Raw genomic sequence first — 24,156 nt, forward strand, 5'->3', positions numbered from 1 at the left:
AGTGATGGTGATGATGACGGTGATGGTGATGACGGTGATGACGGTGATGGTGATGAGGTTGATGGTGATGGTGATGATGACGGTGATGATGGTGACGACGGTGATGATGACGGTGATGGTGGTGATGGTGATGATGGTAATGATGATGACGGTGATGATGGTAATGATGATGTTGACGGTGATGGTGATGATGGTAATGATGATGTTGACGGTGATGGTGATGATGGTAATGATGACGGTGATGATGGTGACGGTGACAGTGACGATGACGGTGGTGATGATGGTGATGATGGTGACGGTGATGATGATAACGGTGATGATGGTAATGATGATGTTGACGGTGATGGTGATGATGATGACGATGATGGTGATGATGGTAATGATGACGGTGATGATGGTGAATGACGGTAAGGGTCAAAGATCGGGCAAAAGTCGGCTCGTTGCTTTTGACCTTTAACCTTGCCGAGGTCTTAGGGAAGGGGGAGGGTCCTTGTAAAGAGGGGCGTGGTTGGGGCGGGGGAGTCTACCGGAGCTCCACCCCTCGCCCATGTGACGTGTTGAGAGCGGAGTGGGGGAGAGAGAGAGGGGGTTGGGTGAATGGGGTGAGGGGCGTGGCCGTGGGTGGGTGGGTGGGGGTAGTTTCGTGGGTGGGGGTTGCGTGAGGAGGGGGTGGGGGGTGAATCCACCGGAGCTCCGCCCCTCACCCACGTGACGTGTTGAGAGCGTAGGGGTGGGAGAGAGAGTGGGTTGGGTGAATGGGGTGAGGGGCGTGGGCGTGGGTGGGGGTAGTTTCGTGGGTGGGGGTTGCGTGTGGGGGGGGGTGAATCCACCGGAGCTCCGCCCCTCGCCCACGTGATGCGTGACGTCAGGGCGCGAGAGAGACGAGGAGAAGACAAGATGGCGGCTATGGCGGTGTCTCGCTCTGCGCTGCTGCTGCCGCTGCTGCTGCCGCTGCTGCTGCTGCAAGTGACTGCGATCGCTATGAGCGGTGAGTCGGCGGCTGTCTCGCTGGTCGTGCCGTCTTATTGGCGAGGCTTTGTGTTTGTGTGTGTGTTTGTTTGGGTAAGTTTGTTCTGTTTTCCCAAGTGCACCTAGCCTGGCACGAGCGGCGTTGATAACGGTGGTGGGCGGGGGCGGTGCGGGTGGTGCGGATCTGTGAGGGGGTGTTCGATGTCTCAAAGTGAACCTAGCCTGGCACACGAGGCTGGTGCGGTAACGGGGAGCGGTGGCGCAGTGGTTAGCGACTGGGTTGAACGTCGCCACTGGGGGGGGGTGGGAGGGAGGGAGACAAAGGCGGCCGGGCGTGGTGCTGTGTCACATGTTGTAGCAGCTGCTGCTGCTGACTCGCTAGCAGCACTTGCCCCTACAGCCTGTTGAAGGCTACACGGGGGAGCTTTGTCTTTCCTGGACACAGTCTCCCTCGCGTGTCAGACCATCATAGGTGACACTTCATAGGTGACACTTCATAGGTGACACTTCATAGGTTATACTTCATAGGTGACACTTCATAGGTGACACTTCATAGGTTATACTTCATAGGTGACACTTCATAGGTGATACTCATAGGTGACACTTCATAGGTGACACGTCATAGGTGACACTTTATAGGTGACACTTCATAGGTGACACTTCATAGGTGACACTCATAGGTGACGCTTCATAGGTGACACTTCATAGGTGACACTTCATAGGTGACACTTCATAGGTGACACTTCATAGGTGATACCACAGGTGATACTTCATAGGTGATACTTCATAGGTGACACTTCATAGGTGATACTTCATAGGTGACACTTCATAGGTGATACTTCATAGGTGACACTTCATAGGTGATACTTCATAGGTGATACTTCATAGGTGATACTTCATAGGTGACACTTCATAGGTGACACTTCATAGGTGATACTTCATAGGTGATACTTCATAGGTGACACTTCATAGGTGACACTTCATAGGTGATACTCATAGGTGACACGTCATAGGTGACACGTCATAGGTGACACTTCATAGGTGACACTACATAGGTGACACTTCATAGGTTATACTTCATAGGTGACACTTCATAGGTGACACTTCATAGGTTATACTTCATAGGTGACACTTCATAGGTGATACTCATAGGTGACACGTCATAGGTGACACGTCATAGGTGACACTTCATAGGTGACACTTCATAGGTGACACTTCATAGGTTATACTTCATAGGTGACACTTCATAGGTGACACTTCATAGGTTATACTTCATAGGTGACACTTCATAGGTGATACTCATAGGTGACACTTCATAGGTGACACGTCATAGGTGACACTTTATAGGTGACACTTCATAGGTGACACTTCATAGGTTGTACTTCATAGGTGACACTTCATAGGTGACACTTCATAGTTGATACTTCATAGGTGATACTTCATAGGTGACACTTCATAGGTGATACTTCATAGGTGATACTTCATAGGTGACACTTCATAGGTGACACTTCATAGGTGACACTCATAGGTGACACTTCATAGGTGACACTTCATAGGTGACACTTCATAGGTGACACTTCATAGGTGATACCACAGGTGATACTTCATAGGTGATACTTCATAGGTGACACTTCATAGGTGACACTTCATAGGTGATACTTCATAGGTGATACTTCATAGGTGATACTTCATAGGTGATACTTCATAGGTGATACTTCATAGGTGATACTTCATAGGTGACACTTCATAGTTGACACTTCATAGGTGATACTTCATAGGTGATACTTCATAGGTGACACTTCATAGGTGATACTTCATAGGTGATACTTCATAGGTGACACTTCATAGGTGACACTTCATAGGTGATACTTCATAGGTGATACTTCATTGGTGACACTTCATAGGTGACACTTCATAGGTGATACATCATAGGCGATACTTCATAGGTGACACTTCATAGGTGACACTTCATAGGTGACACTTCATAGGTGATACTCATAGGTGACACGTCATAGGTGACACGTCATAGGTGACACTTCATAGGTGACACTTCATAGGTGACACTTCATAGGTGACACTTCATAGGTTATACTTCATAGGTGACACTTCATAGGTGACACTTCATAGGTTATACTTCATAGGTGACACTTCATAGGTGATACTCATAGGTGACACGTCATAGGTGACACGTCATAGGTGACACTTCATAGGTGACACTTCATAGGTTATACTTCATAGGTGACACTTCATAGGTGACACTTCATAGGTTATACTTCATAGGTGACACTTCATAGGTGATACTCATAGGTGACACTTCATAGGTGACACGTCATAGGTGACACTTTATAGGTGACACTTCATAGGTGACACTTCATAGGTTATACTTCATAGGTGACACTTCATAGGTGACACTTCATAGTTGATACTTCATAGGTGACACTTCATAGGTGACACTTCATAGGTGATACTTCATAGGTGACACTTCATAGGTGACACTTCATAGGTGACACTCATAGGTGACGCTTCATAGGTGACACTTCATAGGTGACACTTCATAGGTGACACTTCATAGGTGATACCACAGGTGATACCACAGGTGATACTTCATAGGTGATACTTCATAGGTGACACTTCATAGGTGATACTTCATAGGTGACACTTCATAGGTGACACTCATAGGTGACACTTCATAGGTGACACTTCATAGGTGACACTTCATAGGTGATACCACAGGTGATACTTCATAGGTGATACTTCATAGGTGACACTTCATAGGTGATACTTCATAGGTGATACTTCATAGGTGATACTTCATAGGTGATACTTCATAGGTGACACTTCATAGTTGACACTTCATAGGTGATACTTCATAGGTGATACTTCATAGGTGACACTTCATAGGTGATACTTCATAGGTGATACTTCATAGGTGACACTTCATAGGTGACACTTCATAGGTGATACTTCATAGGTGATACTTCATTGGTGACACTTCATAGGTGACACTTCATAGGTGACACTTCATAGGTGACACTTCATAGGTGACACTTCATAGGTGATACTCATAGGTGACACGTCATAGGTGACACGTCATAGGTGACACTTCATAGGTGACACTTCATAGGTGACACTTCATAGGTGACACTTCATAGGTTATACTTCATAGGTGACACTTCATAGGTGACACTTCATAGGTTATACTTCATAGGTGACACTTCATAGGTGATACTCATAGGTGACACGTCATAGGTGACACGTCATAGGTGACACTTCATAGGTGACACTTCATAGGTGACACTTCATAGGTTATACTTCATAGGTGACACTTCATAGGTGACACTTCATAGGTTATACTTCATAGGTGACACTTCATAGGTGATACTCATAGGTGACACTTCATAGGTGACACGTCATAGGTGACACTTTATAGGTGACACTTCATAGGTGACACTTCATAGGTTATACTTCATAGGTGACACTTCATAGGTGACACTTCATAGTTGATACTTCATAGGTGATACTTCATAGGTGACACTTCATAGGTGACACTTCATAGGTGACACTTCATAGGTGACACTTCATAGGTGACACTCATAGGTGACGCTTCATAGGTGACACTTCATAGGTGACACTTCATAGGTGACACTTCATAGGTGATACCACAGGTGATACCACAGGTGATACTTCATAGGTGATACTTCATAGGTGACACTTCATAGGTGATACTTCATAGGTGACACTTCATAGGTGATACTTCATAGGTGATACTTCATAGGTGACACTTCATAGGTGACACTTCATAGGTGATACTTCATAGGTGATACTTCATTGGTGACACTTCATAGGTGACACTTCATAGGTGATACATCATAGGCGATACTTCATAGGTGACACTTCATAGGTGACACGTCATAGGTGACACTTCATAGGTGACACTTCATAGGTGACACTTCATAGGTGATACATCATAGGCGATACTTCATAGGTGACACTTCATAGGTGACACGTCATAGGTGACACTTCATAGGTGACACTTCATAGGTGACACTTCATAGGTGACACTTCATAGGTGACACTTCATAGGTGACACTTCATAGGTGACACTTCATAGGTGACACTTCATAGGTTATACTTCATAGGTGACACTTCATAGGTGACACTTCATAGGTTATACTTCATAGGTGACACTTCATAGGTGATACTCATAGGTGACACGTCATAGGTGACACGTCATAGGTGACACTTCATAGGTGACACTTCATAGGTTATACTTCATAGGTGACACTTCATAGGTGACACTTCATAGGTTATACTTCATAGGTGACACTTCATAGGTGATACTCATAGGTGACACTTCATAGGTGACACGTCATAGGTGACACTTTATAGGTGACACTTCATAGGTGACACTTCATAGGTTATACTTCATAGGTGACACTTCATAGGTGACACTTCATAGTTGATACTTCATAGGTGATACTTCATAGGTGACACTTCATAGGTGACACTTCATAGGTGATACTTCATAGGTGACACTTCATAGGTGACACTTCATAGGTGACACTCATAGGTGACGCTTCATAGGTGACACTTCATAGGTGACACTTCATAGGTGACACTTCATAGGTGATACCACAGGTGATACCACAGGTGATACTTCATAGGTGATACTTCATAGGTGACACTTCATAGGTGATACTTCATAGGTGACACTTCATAGGTGACACTCATAGGTGACACTTCATAGGTGACACTTCATAGGTGACACTTCATAGGTGACACTTCATAGGTGATACCACAGGTGATACTTCATAGGTGATACTTCATAGGTGACACTTCATAGGTGATACTTCATAGGTGATACTTCATAGGTGATACTTCATAGGTGATACTTCATAGGTGACACTTCATAGTTGACACTTCATAGGTGATACTTCATAGGTGACACTTCATAGGTGATACTTCATAGGTGATACTTCATAGGTGACACTTCATAGGTGACACTTCATAGGTGATACTTCATAGGTGACACGTCATAGGTGACACTTCATAGGTGACACTTCATAGGTGATACATCATAGGCGATACTTCATAGGTGACACTTCATAGGTGACACTTCATAGGTGACACTTCATAGGTGACACTTCATAGGTGATACTCATAGGTGACACGTCATAGGTGACACGTCATAGGTGACACTTCATAGGTGACACTTCATAGGTGACACTTCATAGGTGACACTTCATAGGTTATACTTCATAGGTGACACTTCATAGGTGACACTTCATAGGTTATACTTCATAGGTGACACTTCATAGGTGATACTCATAGGTGACACGTCATAGGTGACACGTCATAGGTGACACTTCATAGGTGACACTTCATAGGTGACACTTCATAGGTTATACTTCATAGGTGACACTTCATAGGTGACACTTCATAGGTTATACTTCATAGGTGACACTTCATAGGTGATACTCATAGGTGACACTTCATAGGTGACACGTCATAGGTGACACTTTATAGGTGACACTTCATAGGTGACACTTCATAGGTTATACTTCATAGGTGACACTTCATAGGTGACACTTCATAGTTGATACTTCATAGGTGATACTTCATAGGTGACACTTCATAGGTGACACTTCATAGGTGACACTTCATAGGTGACACTTCATAGGTGACACTCATAGGTGACGCTTCATAGGTGACACTTCATAGGTGACACTTCATAGGTGACACTTCATAGGTGATACCACAGGTGATACCACAGGTGATACTTCATAGGTGATACTTCATAGGTGACACTTCATAGGTGATACTTCATAGGTGACATTTCATAGGTGATACTTCATAGGTGACACTTCATAGGTGATACTTCATAGGTGATACTTCATAGGTGACACTTCATAGGTGATACTTCATAGGTGACACTTCATAGTTGACACTTCATAGGTGATACTTCATAGGTGATACTTCATAGGTGACACTTCATAGGTGACACTTCATAGGCGATACTTCATAGGTAACACTTCATAGGTGACACTTCATAGGTGATACTTCATAGGTGATACTTCATAGGTGACACTTCATAGGTGACACTTCATAGGTGATACATCATAGGTGATACTTCATAGGTGACACTTCATAGGTGATACTTCATAGGTGATACTTCATAGGTGACACTTCATAGGTGACACTTCATAGGTGATACTTCATAGGTGATACTTCATTGGTGACACTTCATAGGTGACACTTCATAGGTGATACATCATAGGCGATACTTCATAGGTGACACTTCATAGGTGACACTTCATAGGTGACACTTCATAGGTGACACTTCATAGGTGATACTCATAGGTGACACGTCATAGGTGACACGTCATAGGTGACACTTCATAGGTGACACTTCATAGGTGACACTTCATAGGTGACACTTCATAGGTTATACTTCATAGGTGACACTTCATAGGTGACACTTCATAGGTTATACTTCATAGGTGACACTTCATAGGTGATACTCATAGGTGACACGTCATAGGTGACACTTCATAGGTGACACTTCATAGGTGACACTTCATAGGTGATACTCATAGGTGACACGTCATAGGTGACACGTCATAGGTGACACTTCATAGGTGACACTTCATAGGTGACACTTCATAGGTGACACTTCATAGGTTATACTTCATAGGTGACACTTCATAGGTGACACTTCATAGGTTATACTTCATAGGTGACACTTCATAGGTGATACTCATAGGTGACACGTCATAGGTGACACGTCATAGGTGACACTTCATAGGTGACACTTCATAGGTGACACTTCATAGGTTATACTTCATAGGTGACACTTCATAGGTGACACTTCATAGGTTATACTTCATAGGTGACACTTCATAGGTGATACTCATAGGTGACACTTCATAGGTGACACGTCATAGGTGACACTTTATAGGTGACACTTCATAGGTGACACTTCATAGGTTATACTTCATAGGTGACACTTCATAGGTGACACTTCATAGTTGATACTTCATAGGTGATACTTCATAGGTGACACTTCATAGGTGACACTTCATAGGTGACACTTCATAGGTGACACTCATAGGTGACGCTTCATAGGTGACACTTCATAGGTGACACTTCATAGGTGACACTTCATAGGTGATACCACAGGTGATACCACAGGTGATACTTCATAGGTGATACTTCATAGGTGACACTTCATAGGTGATACTTCATAGGTGACACTTCATAGGTGATACTTCATAGGTGACACTTCATAGGTGATACTTCATAGGTGATACTTCATAGGTGACACTTCATAGGTGATACTTCATAGGTGACACTTCATAGTTGACACTTCATAGGTGATACTTCATAGGTGATACTTCATAGGTGACACTTCATAGGTGACACTTCATAGGCGATACTTCATAGGTGACACTTCATAGGTGACAATTCATAGGTGATACTTCATAGGTGATACTTCATAGGTGACACTTCATATGTGACACTTCATAGGTGATACATCATAGGTGATACTTCATAGGTGACACTTCATAGGTGATACTTCATAGGTGATACTTCATAGGTGACACTTCATAGGTGACACTTCATAGGTGATACTTCATAGGTGATACTTCATTGGTGACACTTCATAGGTGACACTTCATAGGTGATACATCATAGGCGATACTTCATAGGTGACACTTCATAGGTGACACTTCATAGGTGACACTTCATAGGTGACACTTCATAGGTGACACGTCATAGGTGACACGTCATAGGTGACACTTCATAGGTGACACTTCATAGGTGACACTTCATAGGTGACACTTCATAGGTTATACTTCATAGGTGACACTTCATAGGTGACACTTCATAGGTTATACTTCATAGGTGACACTTCATAGGTGATACTCATAGGTGACACGTCATAGGTGACACGTCATAGGTGACACTTCATAGGTGACACTTCATAGGTGACACTTCATAGGTTATACTTCATAGGTGACACTTCATAGGTGACACTTCATAGGTTATACTTCATAGGTGACACTTCATAGGTGATACTCATAGGTGACACTTCATAGGTGACACGTCATAGGTGACACTTTATAGGTGACACTTCATAGGTGACACTTCATAGGTTATACTTCATAGGTGACACTTCATAGGTGACACTTCATAGTTGATACTTCATAGGTGATACTTCATAGGTGACACTTCATAGGTGACACTTCATAGGTGACACTTCATAGGTGACACTTCATAGGTGACACTTCATAGGTGACACTTCATAGGTGATACCACAGGTGATACCACAGGTGATACTTCATAGGTGATACTTCATAGGTGACACTTCATAGGTGATACTTCATAGGTGACACTTCATAGGTGATACTTCATAGGTGACACTTCATAGGTGATACTTCATAGGTGATACTTCATAGGTGACACTTCATAGGTGATACTTCATAGGTGACACTTCATAGTTGACACTTCATAGGTGATACTTCATAGGTGATACTTCATAGGTGACACTTCATAGGTGACACTTCATAGGCGATACTTCATAGGTGACACTTCATAGGTGACACTTCATAGGTGATACTTCATAGGTGACACTTCATAGGTGACACTTCATAGGTGACACTCATAGGTGACGCTTCATAGGTGACACTTCATAGGTGACACTTCATAGGTGACACTTCATAGGTGATACCACAGGTGATACCACAGGTGATACTTCATAGGTGATACTTCATAGGTGACACTTCATAGGTGATACTTCATAGGTGACACTTCATAGGTGACACTCATAGGTGACACTTCATCGGTGACACTTCATAGGTGACACTTCATAGGTGACACTTCATAGGTGATACCACAGGTGATACTTCATAGGTGATACTTCATAGGTGACACTTCATAGGTGATACTTCATAGGTGATACTTCATAGGTGACACTTCATAGGTGATACTTCATAGGTGATACTTCATAGGTGATACTTCATAGGTGATACTTCATAGGTGATACTTCATAGGTGACACTTCATAGTTGACACTTCATAGGTGATACTTCATAGGTGATACTTCATAGGTGACACTTCATAGGTGATACTTCATAGGTGATACTTCATAGGTGACACTTCATAGGTGACACTTCATAGGTGATACTTCATAGGTGATACTTCATTGGTGACACTTCATAGGTGACACTTCATAGGTGATACATCATAGGCGATACTTCATAGGTGACACTTCATAGGTGACACTTCATAGGTGACACTTCATAGGTGACACTTCATAGGTGATACTCATAGGTGACACGTCATAGGTGACACGTCATAGGTGACACTTCATAGGTGACACTTCATAGGTGACACTTCATAGGTGACACTTCATAGGTTATACTTCATAGGTGACACTTCATAGGTGACACTTCATAGGTTATACTTCATAGGTGACACTTCATAGGTGATACTCATAGGTGACACGTCATAGGTGACACGTCATAGGTGACACTTCATAGGTGACACTTCATAGGTGACACTTCATAGGTTATACTTCATAGGTGACACTTCATAGGTGACACTTCATAGGTTATACTTCATAGGTGACACTTCATAGGTGATACTCATAGGTGACACTTCATAGGTGACACGTCATAGGTGACACTTTATAGGTGACACTTCATAGGTGACACTTCATAGGTTATACTTCATAGGTGACACTTCATAGGTGACACTTCATAGTTGATACTTCATAGGTGATACTTCATAGGTGACACTTCATAGGTGACACTTCATAGGTGACACTTCATAGGTGACACTTCATAGGTGACACTCATAGGTGACGCTTCATAGGTGACACTTCATAGGTGACACTTCATAGGTGACACTTCATAGGTGATACCACAGGTGATACCACAGGTGATACTTCATAGGTGATACTTCATAGGTGACACTTCATAGGTGATACTCAATAGGTGACACTTCATAGGTGATACTTCATAGGTGACACTTCATAGGTGATACTTCATAGGTGATACTTCATAGGTGACACTTCATAGGTGATACTTCATAGGTGACACTTCATAGTTGACACTTCATAGGTGATACTTCATAGGTGATACTTCATAGGTGACACTTCATAGGTGACACTTCATAGGCGATACTTCATAGGTAACACTTCATAGGTGACACTTCATAGGTGATACTTCATAGGTGATACTTCATAGGTGACACTTCATAGGTGACACTTCATAGGTGATACATCATAGGTGATACTTCATAGGTGACACTTCATAGGTGATACTTCATAGGTGATACTTCATAGGTGACACTTCATAGGTGACACTTCATAGGTGATACTTCATAGGTGATACTTCATTGGTGACACTTCATAGGTGACACTTCATAGGTGATACATCATAGGCGATACTTCATAGGTGACACTTCATAGGTGACACTTCATAGGTGACACTTCATAGGTGACACTTCATAGGTGATACTCATAGGTGACACGTCATAGGTGACACTTCATAGGTGACACTTCATAGGTGACACTTCATAGGTGACACTTCATAGGTTATACTTCATAGGTGACACTTCATAGGTGACACTTCATAGGTTATACTTCATAGGTGACACTTCATAGGTGATACTCATAGGTGACACGTCATAGGTGACACTTCATAGGTGACACTTCATAGGTGACACTTCATAGGTGATACTCATAGGTGACACGTCATAGGTGACACGTCATAGGTGACACTTCATAGGTGACACTTCATAGGTGACACTTCATAGGTTATACTTCATAGGTGACACTTCATAGGTTATACTTCATAGGTGACACTTCATAGGTGATACTCATAGGTGACACGTCATAGGTGACACGTCATAGGTGACACTTCATAGGTGACACTTCATAGGTGACACTTCATAGGTTATACTTCATAGGTGACACTTCATAGGTGACACTTCATAGGTTATACTTCATAGGTGACACTTCATAGGTGATACTCATAGGTGACACTTCATAGGTGACACGTCATAGGTGACACTTTATAGGTGACACTTCATAGGTGACACTTCATAGGTTATACTTCATAGGTGACACTTCATAGGTGACACTTCATAGTTGATACTTCATAGGTGATACTTCATAGGTGACACTTCATAGGTGACACTTCATAGGTGACACTTCATAGGTGACACTCATAGGTGACGCTTCATAGGTGACACTTCATAGGTGACACTTCATAGGTGACACTTCATAGGTGATACCACAGGTGATACCACAGGTGATACTTCATAGGTGATACTTCATAGGTGACACTTCATAGGTGATACTTCATAGGTGACACTTCATAGGTGATACTTCATAGGTGACACTTCATAGGTGATACTTCATAGGTGATACTTCATAGGTGACACTTCATAGGTGATACTTCATAGGTGACACTTCATAGTTGACACTTCATAGGTGATACTTCATAGGTGATACTTCATAGGTGACACTTCATAGGTGACACTTCATAGGCGATACTTCATAGGTGACACTTCATAGGTGACAATTCATAGGTGATACTTCATAGGTGATACTTCATAGGTGACACTTCATAGGTGACACTTCATAGGTGATACATCATAGGTGATACTTCATAGGTGACACTTCATAGGTGATACTTCATAGGTGATACTTCATAGGTGACACTTCATAGGTGACACTTCATAGGTGATACTTCATAGGTGATACTTCATTGGTGACACTTCATAGGTGACACTTCATAGGTGATACATCATAGGCGATACTTCATAGGTGACACTTCATAGGTGACACTTCATAGGTGACACTTCATAGGTGACACTTCATAGGTGATACTCATAGGTGACACGTCATAGGTGACACGTCATAGGTGACACTTCATAGGTGACACTTCATAGGTGACACTTCATAGGTGACACTTCATAGGTTATACTTCATAGGTGACACTTCATAGGTGACACTTCATAGGTTATACTTCATAGGTGACACTTCATAGGTGATACTCATAGGTGACACGTCATAGGTGACACGTCATAGGTGACACTTCATAGGTGACACTTCATAGGTGACACTTCATAGGTTATACTTCATAGGTGACACTTCATAGGTGACACTTCATAGGTTATACTTCATAGGTGACACTTCATAGGTGATACTCATAGGTGACACTTCATAGGTGACACGTCATAGGTGACACTTTATAGGTGACACTTCATAGGTGACACTTCATAGGTTATACTTCATAGGTGACACTTCATAGGTGACACTTCATAGGTGACACTTCATAGGTGACACTTCATAGGTGACACTTCATAGGTGATACCACAGGTGATACCACAGGTGATACTTCATAGGTGATACTTCATAGGTGACACTTCATAGGTGATACTTCATAGGTGACACTTCATAGGTGATACTTCATAGGTGACACTTCATAGGTGATACTTCATAGGTGATACTTCATAGGTGACACTTCATAGGTGATACTTCATAGGTGACACTTCATAGTTGACACTTCATAGGTGATACTTCATAGGTGATACTTCATAGGTGACACTTCATAGGTGACACTTCATAGGCGATACTTCATAGGTGACACTTCATAGGTGACACTTCATAGGTGATACTTCATAGGTGATACTTCATAGGTGACACTTCATAGGTGACACTTCATAGGTGATACATCATAGGTGATACTTCATAGGTGACACTTCATAGGTGACACTTCATAGGTGACACTCATAGGTGACGCTTCATAGGTGATACTCATAGGTGACACTTCATAGGTGACACTTCATAGGTGACACTTCATAGGTGACACTCATAGGTGACACTTCATAGGTGATGCTTCATAGGTGACACTTCATAGGTGACACTTCATAGGTGACACTTCATAGGTGACGCTTCATAGGTGATACTCATAGGTGACACTTCATAGGTGACGCTTCATAGGTGACACTTCATAGGTGACACTTCATAGGTGACACTTCATAGGTGACACTTCATAGGTGATACTTCATAGGTGATACTTCATAGGTGATACTTCATAGGTGACACTTCATAGTTGACACTTCATAGGTGATACTTCATAGGTGATACTTCATAGGTGACACTTCATAGGTGATACTTCATAGGTGATACTTCATAGGTGACACTTCATAGGTGACACTTCATAGGTGATACTTCATAGGTGATACTTCATTGGTGACACTTCATAGGTGACACTTCATAGGTGATACATCATAGGCGATACTTCATAGGTGACACTTCATAGGTGACACTTCATAGGTGACACTTCATAGGTGACACTTCATAGGTGATACTCATAGGTGACACGTCATAGGTGACACTTCATAGGTGACACTTCATAGGTGACACTTCATAGGTTATACTTCATAGGTGACACTTCATAGGTGACACTTCATAGGTTATACTTCATAGGTGACACTTCATAGGTGATACTCATAGGTGACACGTCATAGGTGACACGTCATAGGTGACACTTCATAGGTGACACTTCATAAGTGACACTTCATAGGTTATACTTCATAGGTGACACTTCATAGGTGACACTTTATAGGTTATACTTCATAGGTGACACTTCATAGGTGATACTCATAGGTGACACTTCATAGGTGACACGTCATAGGTGACACTTTATAGGTGACACTTCATAGGTGACACTTCATAGGTTATACTTCATAGGTGACACTTCATAGGTGACACTTCATAGTTGATACTTCATAGGTGATACTTCATAGGTGACACTTCATAGGTGACACTTCATAGGTGATATTTCATAGGTGACACTTCATAGGTGACACTTCATAGGTGACACTCATAGGTGACGCTTCATAGGTGACACTTCATAGGTGACACTTCATAGGTGACACTTCATAGGTGATACCACAGGTGATACCACAGGTGATACTTCATAGGTGATACTTCATAGGTGACACTTCATAGGTGATACTTCATAGGTGACACTTCATAGGTGATACTTCATAGGTGACACTTCATAGGTGATACTTCATAGGTGACACTTAATAGGTGATACTTCATAGGTGATACTTCATAGGTGATACTTCATAGGTGACACTTCATAGTTGACACTTCATAGGTGATACTTCATAGGTGATACTTCATAGGTGACACTTCATAGGTGACACTTCATAGGGGACACTTCATAGGTTATACTTCATAGGTGACACTTCATAGGTGATACTCATAGGTGACACTTCATAGGTGACACGTCATAGGTGACACTTTATAGGTGACACTTCATAGGTGACACTTCATAGGTTATACTTCATAGGTGACACTTCATAGGTGACACTTCATAGGTGACACTTCATAGGTGACACTTCATAGGTGACACTTCATAGGTGATACCACAGGTGATACCACAGGTGATACTTCATAGGTGATACTTCATAGGTGACACTTCATAGGTGATACTTCATAGGTGACACTTCATAGGTGATACTTCATAGGTGACACTTCATAGGTGATACTTCATAGGTGATACTTCATAGGTGACACTTCATAGGTGATACTTCATAGGTGACACTTCATAGTTGACACTTCATAGGTGATACTTCATAGGTGATACTTCATAGGTGACACTTCATAGGTGACACTTCATAGGCGATACTTCATAGGTGACACTTCATAGGTGACACTTCATAGGTGACACTTCATAGGTGATACTCATAGGTGACACGTCATAGGTGACACGTCATAGGTGACACTTCATAGGTGACACTTCATAGGTGACACTTCATAGGTGACACTTCATAGGTTATACTTCATAGGTGACACTTCATAGGTGACACTTCATAGGTTATACTTCATAGGTGACACTTCATAGGTGATACTCATAGGTGACACGTCATAGGTGACACGTCATAGGTGACACTTCATAGGTGACACTTCATAGGTGACACTTCATAGGTTATACTTCATAGGTGACACTTCATAGGTGACACTTCATAGGTTATACTTCATAGGTGACACTTCATAGGTGATACTCATAGGTGACACTTCATAGGTGACACGTCATAGGTGACACTTTATAGGTGACACTTCATAGGTGACACTTCATAGGTTATACTTCATAGGTGACACTTCATAGGTGACACTTCATAGTTGATACTTCATAGGTGATACTTCATAGGTGACACTTCATAGGTGACACTTCATAGGTGACACTTCATAGGTGACACTCATAGGTGACGCTTCATAGGTGACACTTCATAGGTGACACTTCATAGGTGACACTTCATAGGTGATACCACAGGTGATACCACAGGTGATACTTCATAGGTGATACTTCATAGGTGACACTTCATAGGTGATACTTCATAGGTGACACTTCATAGGTGATACTTCATAGGTGACACTTCATAGGTGATACTTCATAGGTGATACTTCATAGGTGACACTTCATAGGTGATACTTCATAGGTGACACTTCATAGTTGACACTTCATAGGTGATACTTCATAGGTGATACTTCATAGGTGACACTTCATAGGTGACACTTCATAGGCGATACTTCATAGGTGACACTTCATAGGTGACAATTCATAGGTGATACTTCATAGGTGATACTTCATAGGTGACACTTCATATGTGACACTTCATAGGTGATACATCATAGGTGATACTTCATAGGTGACACTTCATAGGTGATACTTCATAGGTGATACTTCATAGGTGACACTTCATAGGTGACACTTCATAGGTGATACTTCATAGGTGATACTTCATTGGTGACACTTCATAGGTGACACTTCATAGGTGATACATCATAGGCGATACTTCATAGGTGACACTTCATAGGTGACACTTCATAGGTGACACTTCATAGGTGACACTTCATAGGTGACACGTCATAGGTGACACGTCATAGGTGACACTTCATAGGTGACACTTCATAGGTGACACTTCATAGGTGACACTTCATAGGTTATACTTCATAGGTGACACTTCATAGGTGACACTTCATAGGTGACACTTCATAGGTGACACTTCATAGGTGACACTTCATAGGTGACACTTCATAGGTGATACCACAGGTGATACCACAGGTGATACTTCATAGGTGATACTTCATAGGTGACACTTCATAGGTGATACTTCATAGGTGACACTTCATAGGTGATACTTCATAGGTGACACTTCATAGGTGATACTTCATAGGTGATACTTCATAGGTGACACTTCATAGGTGATACTTCATAGGTGACACTTCATAGTTGACACTTCATAGGTGATACTTCATAGGTGATACTTCATAGGTGACACTTCATAGGTGACACTTCATAGGCGATACTTCATAGGTGACACTTCATAGGTGACACTTCATAGGTGATACTTCATAGGTGACACTTCATAGGTGACACTTCATAGGTGACACTCATAGGTGACGCTTCATAGGTGACACTTCATAGGTGACACTTCATAGGTGACACTTCATAGGTGATACCACAGGTGATACCACAGGTGATACTTCATAGGTGATACTTCATAGGTGACACTTCATAGGTGATACTTCATAGGTGACACTTCATAGGTGACACTCATAGGTGACACTTCATAGGTGACACTTCATAGGTGACACTTCATAGGTGACACTTCATAGGTGATACCACAGGTGATACTTCATAGGTGATACTTCATAGGTGACACTTCATAGGTGATACTTCATAGGTGATACTTCATAGGTGACACTTCATAGGTGATACTTCATAGGTGATACTTCATAGGTGATACTTCATAGGTGATACTTCATAGGTGATACTTCATAGGTGACACTTCATAGTTGACACTTCATAGGTGATACTTCATAGGTGATACTTCATAGGTGACACTTCATAGGTGATACTTCATAGGTGATACTTCATAGGTGACACTTCATAGGTGACACTTCATAGGTGATACTTCATAGGTGATACTTCATTGGTGACACTTCATAGGTGACACTTCATAGGTGATACATCATAGGCGATACTTCATAGGTGACACTTCATAGGTGACACTTCATAGGTGACACTTCATAGGTGACACTTCATAGGTGATACTCATAGGTGACACGTCATAGGTGACACGTCATAGGTGACACTTCATAGGTGACACTTCATAGGTGACACTTCATAGGTGACACTTCATAGGTTATACTTCATAGGTGACACTTCATAGGTGACACTTCATAGGTTATACTTCATAGGTGACACTTCATAGGTGATACTCATAGGTGACACGTCATAGGTGACACGTCATAGGTGACACTTCATAGGTGACACTTCATAGGTGACACTTCATAGGTTATACTTCATAGGTGACACTTCATAGGTGACACTTCATAGGTTATACTTCATAGGTGACACTTCATAGGTGATACTCATAGGTGACACTTCATAGGTGACACGTCATAGGTGACACTTTATAGGTGACACTTCATAGGTGACACTTCATAGGTTATACTTCATAGGTGACACTTCATAGGTGACACTTCATAGTTGATACTTCATAGGTGATACTTCATAGGTGACACTTCATAGGTGACACTTCATAGGTGACACTTCATAGGTGACACTTCATAGGTGACACTCATAGGTGACGCTTCATAGGTGACACTTCATAGGTGACACTTCATAGGTGACACTTCATAGGTGACACTTCATAGGTGATACCACAGGTGATACCACAGGTGATACTTCATAGGTGATACTTCATAGGTGACACTTCATAGGTGATACTCAATAGGTGACACTTCATAGGTGATACTTCATAGGTGACACTTCATAGGTGATACTTCATAGGTGATACTTCATAGGTGACACTTCATAGGTGATACTTCATAGGTGACACTTCATAGTTGACACTTCATAGGTGATACTTCATAGGTGATACTTCATAGGTGACACTTCATAGGTGACACTTCATAGGCGATACTTCATAGGTAACACTTCATAGGTGACACTTCATAGGTGATACTTCATAGGTGATACTTCATAGGTGACACTTCATAGGTGACACTTCATAGGTGATACATCATAGGTGATACTTCATAGGTGACACTTCATAGGTGATACTTCATAGGTGATACTTCATAGGTGACACTTCATAGGTGACACTTCATAGGTGATACTTCATAGGTGATACTTCATTGGTGACACTTCATAGGTGACACTTCATAGGTGATACATCATAGGCGATACTTCATAGGTGACACTTCATAGGTGACACTTCATAGGTGACACTTCATAGGTGACACTTCATAGGTGATACTCATAGGTGACACGTCATAGGTGACACTTCATAGGTGACACTTCATAGGTGACACTTCATAGGTGACACTTCATAGGTTATACTTCATAGGTGACACTTCATAGGTGACACTTCATAGGTTATACTTCATAGGTGACACTTCATAGGTGATACTCATAGGTGACACGTCATAGGTGACACTTCATAGGTGACACTTCATAGGTGACACTTCATAGGTGATACTCATAGGTGACACGTCATAGGTGACACGTCATAGGTGACACTTCATAGGTGACACTTCATAGGTGACACTTCATAGGTTATACTTCATAGGTGACACTTCATAGGTTATACTTCATAGGTGACACTTCATAGGTGATACTCATAGGTGACACGTCATAGGTGACACGTCATAGGTGACACTTCATAGGTGACACTTCATAGGTGACACTTCATAGGTTATACTTCATAGGTGACACTTCATAGGTGACACTTCATAGGTTATACTTCATAGGTGACACTTCATAGGTGATACTCATAGGTGACACTTCATAGGTGACACGTCATAGGTGACACTTTATAGGTGACACTTCATAGGTGACACTTCATAGGTTATACTTCATAGGTGACACTTCATAGGTGACACTTCATAGTTGATACTTCATAGGTGATACTTCATAGGTGACACTTCATAGGTGACACTTCATAGGTGACACTTCATAGGTGACACTCATAGGTGACGCTTCATAGGTGACACTTCATAGGTGACACTTCATAGGTGACACTTCATAGGTGATACCACAGGTGATACCACAGGTGATACTTCATAGGTGATACTTCATAGGTGACACTTCATAGGTGATACTTCATAGGTGACACTTCATAGGTGATACTTCATAGGTGACACTTCATAGGTGATACTTCATAGGTGATACTTCATAGGTGACACTTCATAGGTGATACTTCATAGGTGACACTTCATAGTTGACACTTCATAGGTGATACTTCATAGGTGATACTTCATAGGTGACACTTCATAGGTGACACTTCATAGGCGATACTTCATAGGTGACACTTCATAGGTGACAATTCATAGGTGATACTTCATAGGTGATACTTCATAGGTGACACTTCATAGGTGACACTTCATAGGTGATACATCATAGGTGATACTTCATAGGTGACACTTCATAGGTGATACTTCATAGGTGATACTTCATAGGTGACACTTCATAGGTGACACTTCATAGGTGATACTTCATAGGTGATACTTCATTGGTGACACTTCATAGGTGACACTTCATAGGTGATACATCATAGGCGATACTTCATAGGTGACACTTCATAGGTGACACTTCATAGGTGACACTTCATAGGTGACACTTCATAGGTGATACTCATAGGTGACACGTCATAGGTGACACGTCATAGGTGACACTTCATAGGTGACACTTCATAGGTGACACTTCATAGGTGACACTTCATAGGTTATACTTCATAGGTGACACTTCATAGGTGACACTTCATAGGTTATACTTCATAGGTGACACTTCATAGGTGATACTCATAGGTGACACGTCATAGGTGACACGTCATAGGTGACACTTCATAGGTGACACTTCATAGGTGACACTTCATAGGTTATACTTCATAGGTGACACTTCATAGGTGACACTTCATAGGTTATACTTCATAGGTGACACTTCATAGGTGATACTCATAGGTGACACTTCATAGGTGACACGTCATAGGTGACACTTTATAGGTGACACTTCATAGGTGACACTTCATAGGTTATACTTCATAGGTGACACTTCATAGGTGACACTTCATAGGTGACACTTCATAGGTGACACTTCATAGGTGACACTTCATAGGTGATACCACAGGTGATACCACAGGTGATACTTCATAGGTGATACTTCATAGGTGACACTTCATAGGTGATACTTCATAGGTGACACTTCATAGGTGATACTTCATAGGTGACACTTCATAGGTGATACTTCATAGGTGATACTTCATAGGTGACACTTCATAGGTGATACTTCATAGGTGACACTTCATAGTTGACACTTCATAGGTGATACTTCATAGGTGATACTTCATAGGTGACACTTCATAGGTGACACTTCATAGGTGATACTTCATAGGTGATACTTCATTGGTGACACTTCATAGGTGACACTTCATAGGTGATACATCATAGGCGATACTTCATAGGTGACACTTCATAGGTGACACTTCATAGGTGACACTTCATAGGTGACACTTCATAGGTGATACTCATAGGTGACACGTCATAGGTGACACTTCATAGGTGACACTTCATAGGTGACACTTCATAGGTGACACTTCATAGGTTATACTTCATAGGTGACACTTCATAGGTGACACTTCATAGGTTATACTTCATAGGTGACACTTCATAGGTGATACTCATAGGTGACACGTCATAGGTGACACTTCATAGGTGACACTTCATAGGTGACACTTCATAGGTGATACTCATAGGTGACACGTCATAGGTGACACGTCATAGGTGACACTTCATAGGTGACACTTCATAGGTGACACTTCATAGGTTATACTTCATAGGTGACACTTCATAGGTTATACTTCATAGGTGACACTTCATAGGTGATACTCATAGGTGACACGTCATAGGTGACACGTCATAGGTGACACTTCATAGGTGACACTTCATAGGTGACACTTCATAGGTTATACTTCATAGGTGACACTTCATAGGTGACACTTCATAGGTTATACTTCATAGGTGACACTTCATAGGTGATACTCATAGGTGACACTTCATAGGTGACACGTCATAGGTGACACTTTATAGGTGACACTTCATAGGTGACACTTCATAGGTTATACTTCATAGGTGACACTTCATAGGTGACACTTCATAGTTGATACTTCATAGGTGATACTTCATAGGTGACACTTCATAGGTGACACTTCATAGGTGACACTTCATAGGTGACACTCATAGGTGACGCTTCATAGGTGACACTTCATAGGTGACACTTCATAGGTGACACTTCATAGGTGATACCACAGGTGATACCACAGGTGATACTTCATAGGTGATACTTCATAGGTGACACTTCATAGGTGATACTTCATAGGTGACACTTCATAGGTGATACTTCATAGGTGACACTTCATAGGTGATACTTCATAGGTGATACTTCATAGGTGACACTTCATAGGTGATACTTCATAGGTGACACTTCATAGTTGACACTTCATAGGTGATACTTCATAGGTGATACTTCATAGGTGACACTTCATAGGTGACACTTCATAGGCGATACTTCATAGGTGACACTTCATAGGTGACAATTCATAGGTGATACTTCATAGGTGATACTTCATAGGTGACACTTCATAGGTGACACTTCATAGGTGATACATCATAGGTGATACTTCATAGGTGACACTTCATAGGTGATACTTCATAGGTGATACTTCATAGGTGACACTTCATAGGTGACACTTCATAGGTGATACTTCATAGGTGATACTTCATTGGTGACACTTCATAGGTGACACTTCATAGGTGATACATCATAGGCGATACTTCATAGGTGACACTTCATAGGTGACACTTCATAGGTGACACTTCATAGGTGACACTTCATAGGTGATACTCATAGGTGACACGTCATAGGTGACACGTCATAGGTGACACTTCATAGGTGACACTTCATAGGTGACACTTCATAGGTGACACTTCATAGGTTATACTTCATAGGTGACACTTCATAGGTGACACTTCATAGGTTATACTTCATAGGTGACACTTCATAGGTGATACTCATAGGTGACACGTCATAGGTGACACGTCATAGGTGACACTTCATAGGTGACACTTCATAGGTGACACTTCATAGGTTATACTTCATAGGTGACACTTCATAGGTGACACTTCATAGGTTATACTTCATAGGTGACACTTCATAGGTGATACTCATAGGTGACACTTCATAGGTGACACGTCATAGGTGACACTTTATAGGTGACACTTCATAGGTGACACTTCATAGGTTATACTTCATAGGTGACACTTCATAGGTGACACTTCATAGGTGACACTTCATAGGTGACACTTCATAGGTGACACTTCATAGGTGATACCACAGGTGATACCACAGGTGATACTTCATAGGTGATACTTCATAGGTGACACTTCATAGGTGATACTTCATAGGTGACACTTCATAGGTGATACTTCATAGGTGACACTTCATAGGTGATACTTCATAGGTGATACTTCATAGGTGACACTTCATAGGTGATACTTCATAGGTGACACTTCATAGTTGACACTTCATAGGTGATACTTCATAGGTGATACTTCATAGGTGACACTTCATAGGTGACACTTCATAGGCGATACTTCATAGGTGACACTTCATAGGTGACACTTCATAGGTGATACTTCATAGGTGATACTTCATAGGTGACACTTCATAGGTGACACTTCATAGGTGATACATCATAGGTGATACTTCATAGGTGACACTTCATAGGTGACACTTCATAGGTGACACTCATAGGTGACGCTTCATAGGTGATACTCATAGGTGACACTTCATAGGTGACACTTCATAGGTGACACTTCATAGGTGACACTCATAGGTGACACTTCATAGGTGATGCTTCATAGGTGACACTTCATAGGTGACACTTCATAGGTGACACTTCATAGGTGACGCTTCATAGGTGATACTCATAGGTGACACTTCATAGGTGACGCTTCATAGGTGACACTTCATAGGTGACACTTCATAGGTGACACTTCATAGGTGACACTTCATAGGTGATACTTCATAGGTGA

The 24,156-nt window shown here is 41.7% G+C and overlaps 1 protein-coding gene across 1 annotated transcript in view; it reads left to right on the forward strand.

Moving 5' to 3' along the window:
• The first annotated feature begins 897 nt into the window (after positions 1 to 897).
• The window catches only part of LOC142913973 (coxsackievirus and adenovirus receptor homolog), a 69,381-nt gene continuing 46,122 nt past the window's right edge, over positions 898 to 24,156 (forward strand). Inside the window, exon 1 of the mRNA XM_076061096.1 lies at positions 898 to 988. Within this exon, the coding sequence (XP_075917211.1) occupies positions 898 to 988 (91 nt within the window). The remainder of the gene's footprint in view (positions 989 to 24,156) is intronic.

This window comes from Petromyzon marinus, unplaced genomic scaffold (assembly GCF_048934315.1).
Source record: "Petromyzon marinus isolate PM22_M1 ecotype Great Lakes invasive population unplaced genomic scaffold, UKy_Petmar_22M1.pri1.0 PM_G_Scaffold_27, whole genome shotgun sequence".
NCBI classification, from domain to species: domain Eukaryota; kingdom Metazoa; phylum Chordata; class Hyperoartia; order Petromyzontiformes; family Petromyzontidae; genus Petromyzon; species Petromyzon marinus.